At 47.4% G+C, this 13,503-nt stretch overlaps 1 protein-coding gene across 1 annotated transcript; it reads left to right on the forward strand.

Moving 5' to 3' along the window:
* The first annotated feature begins 1,300 nt into the window (after positions 1–1,300).
* tada2a (transcriptional adaptor 2A) lies at positions 1,301–12,053 on the forward strand. Its single transcript, XM_056612240.1, has 15 exons — positions 1,301–1,412; positions 1,726–1,832; positions 1,932–1,991; positions 2,084–2,175; positions 2,555–2,712; positions 2,875–2,963; positions 3,324–3,396; positions 3,484–3,547; positions 4,710–4,753; positions 7,129–7,239; positions 8,354–8,425; positions 9,032–9,164; positions 9,416–9,459; positions 10,572–10,651; positions 11,308–12,053. Exons 1-15 carry the CDS (start codon positions 1,388–1,390, stop codon positions 11,491–11,493), a joined length of 1,338 nt encoding a protein of 445 aa, XP_056468215.1. The 5' UTR covers positions 1,301–1,387; the 3' UTR covers positions 11,494–12,053.
* Positions 12,054–13,503: the final 1,450 nt, after the last annotated feature.

A 13,503-nucleotide genomic window follows, 5' to 3' on the forward strand; every position in this document is an offset into this window, starting at 1 on the left:
CTTCCAGCCGCAGAAAGTAAAACTAAAAGTTGTGCTCGACACTGGGAGCCCGCCATCTGGAGATGCTAATTAGCTCAACCCTGGGGTACAATGAGTGATATTAGCTGGCTCAACGCACGGCGGCAGCCAAAACACGGCAGCAGGACCACCACTCTCCGGACCTGGAGCCGTCCACCCCTGTCTGTTTGAGCTCAGCAGCACTTTGTACTTGCATAGGAGCCACAAAATATACACTTCTTTAAAACGGACATCTTGAGATGTAAAATCCATCCCCAGTCGATTCCTCTCCTGACACGTCAGACTTGTTGGTTAAACAAACCTGTGTTTCGGCAGAGGGCTGATAAGTCAATGATGTAAACGTGCTTTTAACCCGATTATTGTCTTGTATGTCGAGTCTCCTATCTGAATCCCACCGCCCTTCATCAGCTGATTTTGTGAGGAGCTCGAGGAAGCCCAGAGGGGTGGAAAGGGGAAAGGGGTACAGGCAGGGGTGTCTAAGCACACTTGTCACTATAGATTCCCCTGAGAAGGGAAGCCTCAGGGCCAGAGTTGTTGCAGTCTGTCTCCTTGTCTTGGACAGCTTGATAGGACTGCAATTGTATAACAGAGAAAGGGAGAGAGTGAGTGAGAGAGTGAGTGAGTGAGTGAGGGAGTGAGGGAGTGAGTGAGGGAGTGAGGGAGTGAGTGAGTGAGTGAGTGAGTGAGTGAGTGAGTGAGTGAGTGAGTGAGTGAGTGAGTGAGAGAGCGAGAGAGCGAGAGAGCGAGTGAGCGAGTGAGCGAGTGAGCGAGTGAGCGAGGGAGTGAGTGAGTGAGTGAGTGAGAGAGCGAGAGAGTGAGTGAGTGAGTGAGTGAGTGAGGAAAGGGGGGGGGGGGGGGGGGGGGGTTGGGGGGAGAGAGATGAAGTGATGAACCAAATGCTTTCAGATCCTCTTTGCCTTATCGAGCCATCTTAATTAAATACATTGATATGTGTTCATTTGATATGATTAATTACTAGGCCATAGACTGGATAGTGTAGTGGTGAAACCTATACCGTTTAGACACGTGGCGGCCAAGCCACTGTAAAGAAAGTAAAGAAAGACGTTTTTGTTTTGAAGACAAGATTGTATCTTCAGTTTCAGTCGTTTCTTAATTAATGTCACGTATTTTCCCCAGACATCGCGCAATAGAGAAAAGGACAGCGAGACAGAAACGTCCATTGTTTCTCCCTGCATTTTGATGCAAGTGCGACACCATGTGGCGAACAGAGAAACCGCAGCCACGATTGATCGACGCTTGAAGCCTCGTCTAGTTATGTCTTCTTTCTAGGTCTGCACGTCAAGTTGGAAAAATCGATAGAAACGAAAACATCGACTCTGGCTTTGCAATTGTAGTTCTAACTTTACCGATGGATCGCTTAGCATCTTTTGGAAGTAAGTAACGGTACCATGATTTGGTTAAAGGCTCACTGCAAATACATGTTATTTTAGAGAGGCTCATTTATCTGTGTGTGGCTGTTTGAGGTGGACTACTGAAGATCCAGCTAGCTTAGCGTATAGCTCAAAGAAAAAATGGAGGCGTAACGTTGGGCCACTTTTGACTAGCTGGTTAACCCCAAACACATGTCAACATGCATGACAAGGTGTAGTCACCCCATGCTGCTCACAGACAGCTCATCAAAGCAGTGACAGCAGTGAGTTTGGTTATTTTTCTGTGTTCTGAGACTACCTTACTCCATGGCTTCAGGTGATCCTTTTGACAAGCCTCCATGCAGGGGCTGTTCGTCTTACCTCACCGAGCCCTACATAAAGTGTGCAGAGTGCGGTCCCTCGCCCTTCCTGCTATGCCTACAGGTACTGGTATGATGGTACATGTAAGCTCTTGTCTAGTCCCCTGCCGATTCGGTCGGGATAGTGCAAGTCAATTGAGAAATGTGTGTTGTTGTGTTTCAGTGTTTCACCAAGGGATTTGAGTATAAAAAACACGAGAGCGATCATAAATATGAAATCATGGTAGGTGATTCTCACACTCAACAACACTCACTCGTATTCACAACGTGACACACCAGGAGCAGTTTGACTTACTCTATGTTTTCATGTTGCAGACATCAGATTTTCCTGTGTTGGACCCTGGGTGGACAGCCCAGGAGGAGATGTCTCTCTTGGAGGCCGTGATGGACTGTGGCTTTGGCAATTGGTAGGTGGTTCCTCTCACACTGCTCCCTAAATACAGACATTGTATCGGTATTCACACTCTTAAGTATCGACACTTTCAACAAAGGATACTCCATTTATTTGAAAAAATATTGAAAATATTGAAATATTATTATCACATGCCATGCCGCCAATAAATATCGATCCATTATGTGAGAATAGTTTAGTGGTCAGGATGGTCAACTACACGGTATTGGGTTCCATGCCCAATGACCACAGCCGACACCCTAGGGCAGTGTTTCTTAAATGGGGGTACTTTGAAGGAAATGGCACACACAGGATTATTATTATTTTTCATCTTATTCTCTCCCTCAAGACATCATTATACTACAGTCTAACACCGTTCCACTTGAATCCCACAGGCAGGATGTGGCGTATCAGATGCGTTCTAAAAGCAAAGAGGAGTGCGAGAGCCACTACATGAAGAACTTCATCAACAACCCCCTGTTCTCCTCCACCTTGCTCAGCCTGCGACAGATCGAGGAGTCTCGCTCCACGGACGGAGCCATCGCCTTCAAACGTACTCTTTTACACACGCATGCACACACGCAGGGGTTTAGAACTGCCCTAAAACAAATCATTGCTAGGTTACGCATTTGAATAAAACATTTTGACAATGTAAATAATAATAATAATGAATTGAAATGTATAGAAACATGTATAGCGTTCCATCTGCTCCCAGCCACAGAGGACCCCCCCAGGCCCACGTTTGACTCGGTTCTGTCCAGGGACATGGCGGGATACATGCCTGCCAGGGCAGACTTCATGGAGGTGATCACAGATTTACTATTACTGCTGCTACTACTATTACTGCTGTTACTTCTTCTACTAATACTACTATTCCTGCTTCTACAACTACTATTTCTACTACTACTATTGCTGCTGCTGCCACTATTAGTGATACCACTACTACTACTACTGCTTCTTCTACTACTTCTACTGCTACTACTACTACTTATTATTTTGTAATAGGCCTACAGAAATATTTCATTTAAAGTTATGCATTAGGTGAGGAAACGATCATTTGTGAAATATTTTTGAAATGTACAATCTACAGTTTTCAATTTGAGGTTAGTCGCCACTTTCTGTTATCATGCATGACTGACGAGATTCAAAATTTTTCCTGTGTAGGAGTTTGACAACTACGCTGAATGGGATCTGAAAGATATTGACTTTGTGGACGATGACTCGGACGTCTTGCACTGTGAGCAAAAACATTGTCATGATTTGAGTGATTTCAACCAAATTAATACATTTATAATATATAAATACAATTATTATTTCTTTCTAGCTTTAAAGGTTGCAGTCGTGGATATATATCACTCACGACTAAAGGAAAGACAGCGCAGGAAGAAGTAAGTGGAACAGGGATTTATTTAATAAGGCAATGAGTCCTTGCTGCCCCTAGATGGCACAGTAAGCGCTTAAAACTTAGACACATTGCCCGCGGCTATTCTTAACGCAATACTTGCTGACTACTATGTACAATTTTATATATGATGCTAATCGTTGAGCTTTGGCCCAATCAATTATTTAATTTAGTCCAGATAAAGCTGGGGGGGGCGGGGCAGTTTAAATAGGGTGCGTAATTTTCTTTAAACTAATTAATTTAGATTCATGAGCCAAATATTAGCATTCATTTAAACTTTGACCAAATAATTCTCCCTGTTTAAATATTTGTTACCTTCTGGAGCGTCAATCAAAGCCCATTCATAATCGCAGGTGTTTTATCTATTAATAGCATGCATATTTCATAAAGGGGCCTCGGCTAATCACACCATTTTGGAATAAATTTCGTGTGCTCTTTCGCTCGGCATTTGCGCCCCCGAAAATCTCCAATATATTAAACTTCTGACATTTGGGCTACCCTTCTCCTCTCAGTCTCACTCCCCTTCTCCTCTCTCGCTCGCTCCTCTCTCTGTGCCGAGACGCCGCCGCCCAGCCCTGATTTGATCCCAAACACTGACCGCTTAGTATTTCCACAAATGCCACCTCACTTCTCCTCACTTCGGTGGCGAGAGGCTGTAGCACATGACCTGTATATATTATGTCGGGCTCGACCGATATGGATTTTTTTAGGGCCGATACCAATTTTCTTTCATCAGCCTTAGCCGATGACCGCTACCGTTTTATTGAGCTGGTATTAGGAGCCGATACTGATTTTGCTCCCTCAATTTACATCATAAAAATAACATAATGATGATAACAAATGTTAAAAGTCTCAATTTAAAAAAGGAACATTTATTGTTACTGTCTGTTAATCATGCCGGGAAGAATTATAAAAAAATAAAAATAATCGGCGAAAGAAATCCCCTGATGTCCATACACGTAAAAAACGCAAATATCAGCCCATTATATTGGCCGGCAGATATATCGGTTGATCACTAATATTATGCATTATATATATATATGTATACATTCAACATAGACGATTACTTTTCCCCCCTAAAGCTTTTACTTTACTTCAGAGCTTGGTTCACGGGTCATAACACCAAATCCAATGTGTTTTTATTCCAGAATCGTCCGAGACCACGGGCTGATAAACCTACGGAAATTCCAGAGTGAGTTCTCTTGGGCTGCACACTGTATCTCAGCCAGCTTCACACTAGTCACATTCAACACTCCACTAACGCATCACACGTTGTTCCGGATGCATTGTATGTGCGCGGGTGGCGGTATGTTTGTTTTGTGTTGCTATGGATGCCCTCATACAACAATAACATAATAAAATGCAACAAAGAGCGTCAACCTCCACGGCCTCTTGGGCAAGGAGTGTGCAGTATTTCTGGGGGGGTGGGGGTTAGGGAGGTCGAGGTGTGTGTGTGTGTGTGTGTGTGTGTGTGTGTGTGTGTGTGTGTGTGTGTGTGTGTGTGTGTGTGTGTGTGTGTGTGTGTGTGTGTGTGTGTGTGTGTGTGTGTGTGTGTGTGTGTGTGGGGGCAGGTTGTTTACGACCGCAGCCCAGAGCAGTGGCCTGGGCCCCGTGCCAGTTCTGCAGTTTTGCGGTGCATAATTGCCTCTCTAGGAATAGCCTCCCCCCCTCTCGCCGATGGAATGAACACTTGAGGTCCGACAGCAGCGAGCCGCCCTGAGGTTTCAGGGCATTAGAAACCTCAGCCGATCCCCAGCTGGCGTTTCTCCACGCTCGCTCATTCGATCGCTCCCTCTCCATGCCCAGGGATCGGGGCTGCTCCGGTATGAGAGGGCCCGCAGATTGCAGAGGGCTCCGGCCTTGATTAACCCAAGATGGTTAGGTGGTCAGGATGTTGTGCGGACACACACACACACACACACACACACACACACACACACACACACACACACACACACACACACACACACACACACACACACACACACACACACACACACACACAGCCCTAACCACACGCACACATCCCTAGCCAAACACACAAACCCAAAAGGTTGTGGGTTCGAACCCCAGTGTCCACCGAACTACACATCCTTGAGCAAGATGCCCTGATGCAAGTTGTTTTGGATAAAGGGGTACCGCAAAAGGTAATGGAATAGAATAGAAATGGGTCTCATTAGTTTTTGCATAAGCTTGTTGTGATCCCCAGGTGTGGGGAGACTGACCGTAGCAGAAGGCCCCCCCCCCCCCATGTTTTATTTATCTACCTGCAGTCAGCCCTCCCTCTCTCCCTCCCTCCCTCCCTCCCTACATTTCTCCCTCATCTCCCTAGTCTTTCAAGATAAAAGCAGAGCCAGGGTAGCTACCGGCCAGTTGTCATGGAGACTGTCAAAGACTGGGTGTTATACATGTGTGTGCACTCGCATGCATTTTGCACGCACCTCGGTGTGAGCATGTGTGCGTTGCGTGTGCGTGTCGGTCACGCGCCCCTGAAGTGCCACTGGCTCGTCCGTTCACTGAGGGTGGTCCCCGCCAGGAGGCTGCAGGGCAGGGGTCTGTCTCCGCTCTGCCGTGCCTCAAAAGACACGGGGCACTCGCGTCTTGGGGGGGGTCTCTCAGTCCCACACGAGCCCAGGGAAAGCACACAGACCTGGGGTGCTTTCCCGCCATTTTATCTCCTCACCCTGTTGCCACTGCATGCATAACGTCTGTGCCAGTCTGTCTCCAACCTTTCAGACTAGGTATCGTTGGGCCAGCGTCTCTAAAGAACGTTGTTACTGTGTCTCTGAGGAGCGTTTGAGGGGCGTTCCGCTGGGGGAGTTTAGCCCGTGCGACCTCGTCCTTGACATGTCCGCCCGCCGTGGCGTGGAGAAGGTTATCGCTAATCAGCACGCTGATTGGGCCGACACGCATGGTTGGGGGGAGTGCCGAGGGGGGGGGGGTGAGCCAAACCCCTGCCCGAGTACAGACACGACACGCTCGTCTCCTCCAGCCCCCCCCCCCCCCCCACACACAAATTCAACCTTCTGATTCTGGCTCTGCTGACACACTGGACATGCGGGCCACAGTGGATCCCCTCCCCCTCCGTTGTGCTTACCTGGCTGGTTGGGGGGGGGGGGGGGGGGGGGGGGGGGTGGAGGATGGCCAAATGGGAGCAATTGTAATAGGTGTAAGAAGAATAAGAATAGGTGTGTTTCAGCACCATTATCAGCCAGGCTGACACAGAAATGCAGCGAGGTAGCCACCAAAAACATTCATACACTAACAAAAACATACAAACACTAACAAAATAATCCATAAAAACTCTGACTACACTAACTGAAAAACGTCGTTCAGCATTCCTTTCATTCATGCTTAGAATCATGTGGAGGACAGCCTTTCAATGTAGCACAGCCATTTTGTTAAACAATTTGTCTGTAGTGGCTTCTTATCTCTCCCTCCACATCTCTCCCTCTCTCCCTCCCCATCTCTCCCTCCCCATCTTTCCCTCTCTCCCTCTCTCCCTCTCTCCCTCCCCATCTCTCCCTCTCTCCCTCCCCATCTCTCCATCCATCCTCGCCCTCCCAGTGCTGGAGCGCTGCTACCCGAAGGAGGTGCAGGAGCTCTACGACGTCATGAGGAGGTTCGCCCGGGTGGCCGGCCCCACCGAGCACGACAAGTTCATCGAGAGCCACGCCCGTGAGTCCCCGGGGCCCCGCACTCAGCACAGCGCGACTAAGAATAGAACTGTGCGAACGTTGAGACAAAAACCTACCGTTTCACTCTGACACAAAATACACATAAAAAAGTAAAAAAAACGAATTGGATTACAATCTGTATTTAATGTTTGGTTTTTTTTACCTTTATTTAACCAGGCAGCTCATTAAGAACAAGTTCTTATTGACACTGATGGCCTGACAAAAAGCACAAGCTTCTTGGGGGGGGGGGGGGGGAGGGGAAAGGCAGTGAGAAATTATAGGTTAGAGAGGTGTTGTTTTTTTTATATATATGCAATGTATAAATAATTTTCGGTTTGAAGACATTTATTCACTCCGCTCCTAAAAGTCTTTGTGTGGCCCCAATTTGTTAATCTGGGCAGCTTCTTTGGATTAAAGTCAGCCTGCCCTGTGAGTCATGCTCCCACCATGCTGGCCCCGCACACAGAGAGCCGTTCATGGTGGTGCCAAGTTGTGTACACATCGCCTTCATGCAAACAGTGTTCACCGTTTAACATCGCATTTTTAGTCCAAGCCTAGCGGCCACTCAATGCTTTACATCGGCAGGATACACATCGACACACATAAAGACATCGAGAAAAGACTACTAATTTTAACGGAATATTGAACTTGAAGTCTTTGCACGTATATATAGACAGTACATAAAGATTTGACTAAGGATCTGTGTTTAATCTCGGTAGCTTAGCACTTGGTCGTAGCGTTTGCCTTGTCCCACACCGGTCTACGTGCATCTCTAAACGTGTGCCCCTAGGTTAATTAGCTTTGATCTCGTTTAGTGCACGATGACAGGGAGCGACCAGCAGACAAACAGCCCTGTTACTGAGTCACCACCATTAGTAACAGCTCACAGCGTGTCTGGCTTTGATGTCCGCAAGCATTGATCTCAAAGGTGCTGTGTGTGTGTGTGTGTGTGTGTGTGTGTGTGTGTGTGTGTGTGTGTGTGTGTGTGTGTGTGTGTGTGTGTGTGTGTGTGTGTGTGTGTGTGTGTGTGTGTGTGTGTGTGTGTGTGTGTGTGTGTGCAGGGATCAAATCCAGCCCTGGTATCCATTGTGTCTAACCCTTGCCTTCCCTTCCAGTGGAGTTTGAGCTGAGGAGGGAGATACGCAGACTGCAGGAGTACAGGAAGGCAGGGATCCAGTCCTTCTGCAGTGAGTGTCACCCGTGGCCCAAGACCCTCCGTCGGCGTGACAAGCGAACAGGGGGCTGGGGCACGGGCACGTTTCTGGGAGAGATGGGAACAAATGCTGGAGCCATGAACGTGATTGGCTTGCTTGGCATGCTGAACATTTTCTTGGGTTTACTTTACACGGTTTTCAGGATGTATCAAAATTATGTTTTTTCAAGAGCGTCTGCCCATTTGAAGATAAAATTGGCATCTGGCATTTGGCGCATAGTGGCAGTTTGACGGTCAACATACAGTTTCTTTTTTCACATACGTTAATGATACAAATACATGCAGGTTCAATTTTATTTTTAACACAGTTATGGTACGTCAGTTAAAAAAACAATTAGAGAACTTTCCTTCAAGGATTTCTGATTTGAGGAAACGTTATTGGAAGAAATGTAATTCGAGAAACTTCAATTTGAGAACCTTGGATCGAGCCCTCCTCTGACCGTGTGTGTGTGTGTGTGTGTGTGTGTGTGTGTGTGTGTGTGTGTGTGTGTGTGTGTGTGTGTGTGTGTGTGTGTGTGTGTGTGTGTGTGTGTGTGTGTGTGTGTGTGTGTGTGTGTGTGTGTGTGTGTGTTTCCGGAAGGTGCCAAGGTGTACGAGCGGGTGAAGCGCGTGCGTGAGGACGAGCGCAGGAAGCGGACCATGCTGTGTGATGTCCTGCAGTACATCCAAGATGGCCGCGCCTGCCAGCAGTGGCTCAGTAAACAGGCCGCCATGTGAGACCCCTCATTCTTAGTTACTAACTAAAACCACACATTTTTTAGACAAAAGCTGCAGAGATACTGAATCATAATTGAGGCTGTGTGTATAAATAGTATTCATAGTGTTACTTTTAGTTCTGTACATTTGGCTATTCTCCTGGATAATATTCCAAAGATCCTGCCTTTTAAACTGGACTAGAAGTCCCAAACATTGTGTATTTGTTTGTGTCGGGATGTGTAGTGACTCACTTGTCCCTTGATCACAGAGACTCTGGCATCACTCCTGTTGTCACCACCATCACCATGTCAAGTAAGAAGCCTCTCTTTATTCCTCCTCCTAGTCTCCCTTCATCCTCCGTCTATTCCTCCCGTGTTGTGCCGTCTTCCTGGCACCCCTCCCAGCGTCGACAGATGAATGCGTTCGGAGAAGCACCTCCATAAATACACTCAGAGACAGCGTATATCTTTATCTCCTCCTCCCACCTCCCTTGCTCACTTCCTTGTTGCCTTTTGCCCAAAAAAGATAAATGGAGCGCATAATCAGAATTGTTTTTATTGCTCGAATTTACACAGACATATATTTTCTTATTTATTTCTCTCTCCTTCTATCCTACCTCCCTTTCCTTCATTTCTCCCTCCCTTCAATCCCTCTCTGCCCTCTCCCTCAATCCCTCTCCTCCCTCCCTCAATCCCTCTCCTCCCTCCCTCAACCCCTCTCCCCCTCCCTCAATCCCTCTCCCCCCTCCCTCAATCCCTCTCCCCCCTCCATCAATCCCTCTCCCCCCTCCCTCAATCCCTCTCCCCCCTCCCTCAATCCCTCTCCCCCCTCCCTCAATCCCTCTCCCCCCTCCATCAATCCCTCTCCCCCCTCCCTCAATCCCTCTCCCCCCTCCATCAATCCCTCTCCCCCCTCCCTCAATCCCTCTCCCCCCTCCATCAATCCCTCTCCCCCCTCCCTCAATCCCTCTCCTCCCTCCCCTTTGCTCGCTCGCTCGCTCCCTCCCTCCCCTTTGCTCGCTCGCTCGCTCCCTCCCCTTTGCTCGCTCGCTCCCTCCCCTTTGCTCGCTCGCTCCCTCCCCTTTGCTCGCTCCCTCCCTCCCACCTTCCCCTTCGCTCCCTCCCTCCCTCCCCTTCGCTCCCTCCCTCCCTCCCCTTCGCTCCCTCCCTCCCCTTTGCTCCCTCCCTCGATTCCTCATTCCATCCCTCTCTACTTCTCCTCTCCTTCCCCCCCTTCCCTCCCCTTCGCTCTCCCCCTCCCTCTCTCCCTCCCTCCCAACAATGGCCTCACTGAGTCTTGAGGTTGTGCTCAGTCTGGTTATCATGTTATCTGAGACCCACCCAACCGGGCGGGCGGCTCTCCAGGTCTCGGGTGGGTTTGTTTGACCGCCTTGTTGTGTGCCTGCTTCCCGCCTGTTTCCACAGCGACGGGCAGGAGGAGCGCCCCCCCGTTGAACCTCACGGGCCTCCCCGGGACCGAGAAGCTGAACGAGAGGGAGAAGGAGGTACGGGGGTCCGGGTTCACTTATTTAGAGGGCGAGACAGGTGCTGTTGTTATTCATTAGCTGTTATTAATTAACAACTCTTTAGAGTAAAGCAGTCCGGCTGTCTGACCTTCATAGTCTAGACTTCCACCCCTGGTGAGAAGATTAAATTACAGACTCACTAGCTTATCAAATCCTCATTATTAATAATTAAAGTAAAATGAGGCCATCTAATGAAACCACAATACACTCAAAATTGATCAGCGTGCAGGTATGTCCTTATCCTCCACCATGAATGGGGCCCAGCAGTAGCGCGTAGGGCTGCTCAATTATGGAAATGATAATCACGATTATTTTGGTCAATATTGAAATCAAAATAATTCAAACACTTTGTAACTGAGGACTTTGATATTTCCCCCTTAAAAAAATCACAATGTTGTATAAAAATATGTGCAGCTGTTTCTATCCATTTCTTTGAAACATTTAATGAATAAAACAAAACTAGTAGTAAATAAATAAAACGTTTTAACTCCATTGTACTAGGTTGGTGACTGTAGTATGAACCAAAAATCGAAATTGCGATCAAAATGAGATTAATCGTAGCAGCCCTAGTGGCGCGTTGCCCCGGCCTAGAGTGCTTCGCTCACACGCCTCCCTCTCCCCCCCCCCCCCCCCAGCTGTGCCAGGTGGTGCGTCTGGTGCCGGGGGCCTACCTGGAGTACAAGCAGGCCCTGCTCAGCGAGTGCCGGCGCCAGGGGGGCCTGCGGCTGGCCCAGGCCCGCTCGCTCATCAAGATCGACGTCAACAAGACGCGCAAGATCTACGACTTCCTCATCCGCGAGGGCTGCATCAACAAGGCCTAGCGGGACGGCGGTGGTGGCGGCCAAGCAAAACGCCGCGCGACGCGGGCGGGCGGGCGGGGTCGAGGCGGCGTGCTGATCCGTGTGCTGATGTGTCTCGTGGCGTTTGCCGTCGGAATCGGTTTATCAGTGATGGAGTCTTTATGTTTTTGAATGGACTAATGTGTATTTTGTGATGGTGGACACTACTATTTTGTACAGTGCTCTTTGTACAGTCCTGTTCTGTACTGTGTGTGGTATGCATTTGAGGTTGTCTATGTTGCTCCTCTAATAAAACTGCTTTTTGTTTTTTCTGTAATGAACTGGGGTTTTCTTGTTGATCGGCATGAACGGATCTGGACTGTGTGTGTGCTTTTACTCAAGTTTATGATGTTAATATTTGACAGGCCGATCTGTTTTGGATGCATATGTAAACCAGATATGATTGCATAGAAGAACTTTAGTGGCTATAACCACCATGTTAGGCACATCCTTTTGAAATGTGTCATTCCAGTGAAAAGGATGACAACTTAAAATGTAAGCACTGATGTAATAGAGGCACATTTTAAAACCCATTTGGCTGATGTCTCAATTGACAAAAGATTGGGCTTATATACATTTACAGGTACCTGTAGAGGAAAATTATTCAAAACATGAAGCAAATGTCTGCCCAGCTATTATTCCAAATGACACTATGAAATGCTGTTATTCAGACATGGATTAGGACAATACTTGGAATTTAAAGTTGCTGTCAGTAAGATTTAAATGTTCGGAGTTTTGTTGCTTCCTCGCACATGTGGTAGAATTATAACAGTTTATGCAAATGTGATTAACAGGCAACATGGATTCCTAGGAGCGGCCTTAAAATTGAATTGGCTCACACAAAGCATTATAATCACTCAATAGCTGTCGGGCGGACAGTGCATCTTCAACAAATGATACAGAAATTATAACTGTTTCAACTTTGCTTTAATAGGCCCATCACCATTTGTGCTGCGCCATGATGCGTCAAAAGCCCCCAAAAACCAGAGGAACACCACTAATGCCACCACAAAATACAGCAAGAAACACAACCCATAGGCTACTATTCAAGAGGCAATGGGCAAAAACTAGACCATTATTCCCATGGCGGACATGAAAAACAATTTAAAAAGAAGACCAGACTGCTATTCGTGGATATACTTTCAGTGGGCATGGAAAATAAGCACACGTCTTACCTTCATGCTGTAAGGCGTTCGCGTAGGAGCCCACTTCTCATTGCTAGGTCATTGATCACCTGGGACCGGTCTGCAGTTTAATATCTTGATAGAGGCGATGCGTCTGGCACCCATGAACAGCTAGGGATGTGTTCTCTCAAAATAATTTATTATTTTCACATTTTCACATCAGACCACAAAAATAACAAATTTTGAGTGGATGCATCTTCCAGCAATAATGCACCCTCTCGTTATGCCACGTCCCCCACTTCCTGCTCTGATGTGTGTGTCCCAGCTGCAGAGGGCATCACCATTTCCATGGCAACGGCCTGACCTGTGAATAAAGAAGTAAAATGCTTGGCGGCTCAAGAAACATCTTGTAATCCTCCCATTGCTTTCTTAATTTCTAGCCATCCATTCAAATGGGACATGAACTGTCATCAATCCAAAAGGTCCTTGAGTAGGCTTTCTAAGACCCCTTTGACTGCGGTTCTGCCTTTTCAAGCCAGTTCCCCATTTTGGAGTTCTTGTTCTTGGTCAAATCTCTGAGGCATGCAACCTGAATGGAAAAGTTGGGGAAAAACTTTCTATAATAATTAGCTCGGCCCAGAAAAAAATATTTTTGTGATCAGTGAAAGACAGTGCCATGCATGGCCTGAACTTTGGCCTGGTGTATTCCAGGTTCTCTGTTTTACTGTACCCCAGCATAACAGTTCTTAGGGTAAGACCCGCTTCCTGCAGAGAATCAAGCAACTTCGGCAGCAACATCAAGTGATATTCCCAGCTGTAGATCACCATATCCCTAAGATAGCCATAGGATAAATCAGGGAGATGAGTG

Source organism: Gadus chalcogrammus, chromosome 16 (genome assembly GCF_026213295.1).
Source record: "Gadus chalcogrammus isolate NIFS_2021 chromosome 16, NIFS_Gcha_1.0, whole genome shotgun sequence".
Lineage (NCBI taxonomy): Eukaryota > Metazoa > Chordata > Actinopteri > Gadiformes > Gadidae > Gadus > Gadus chalcogrammus.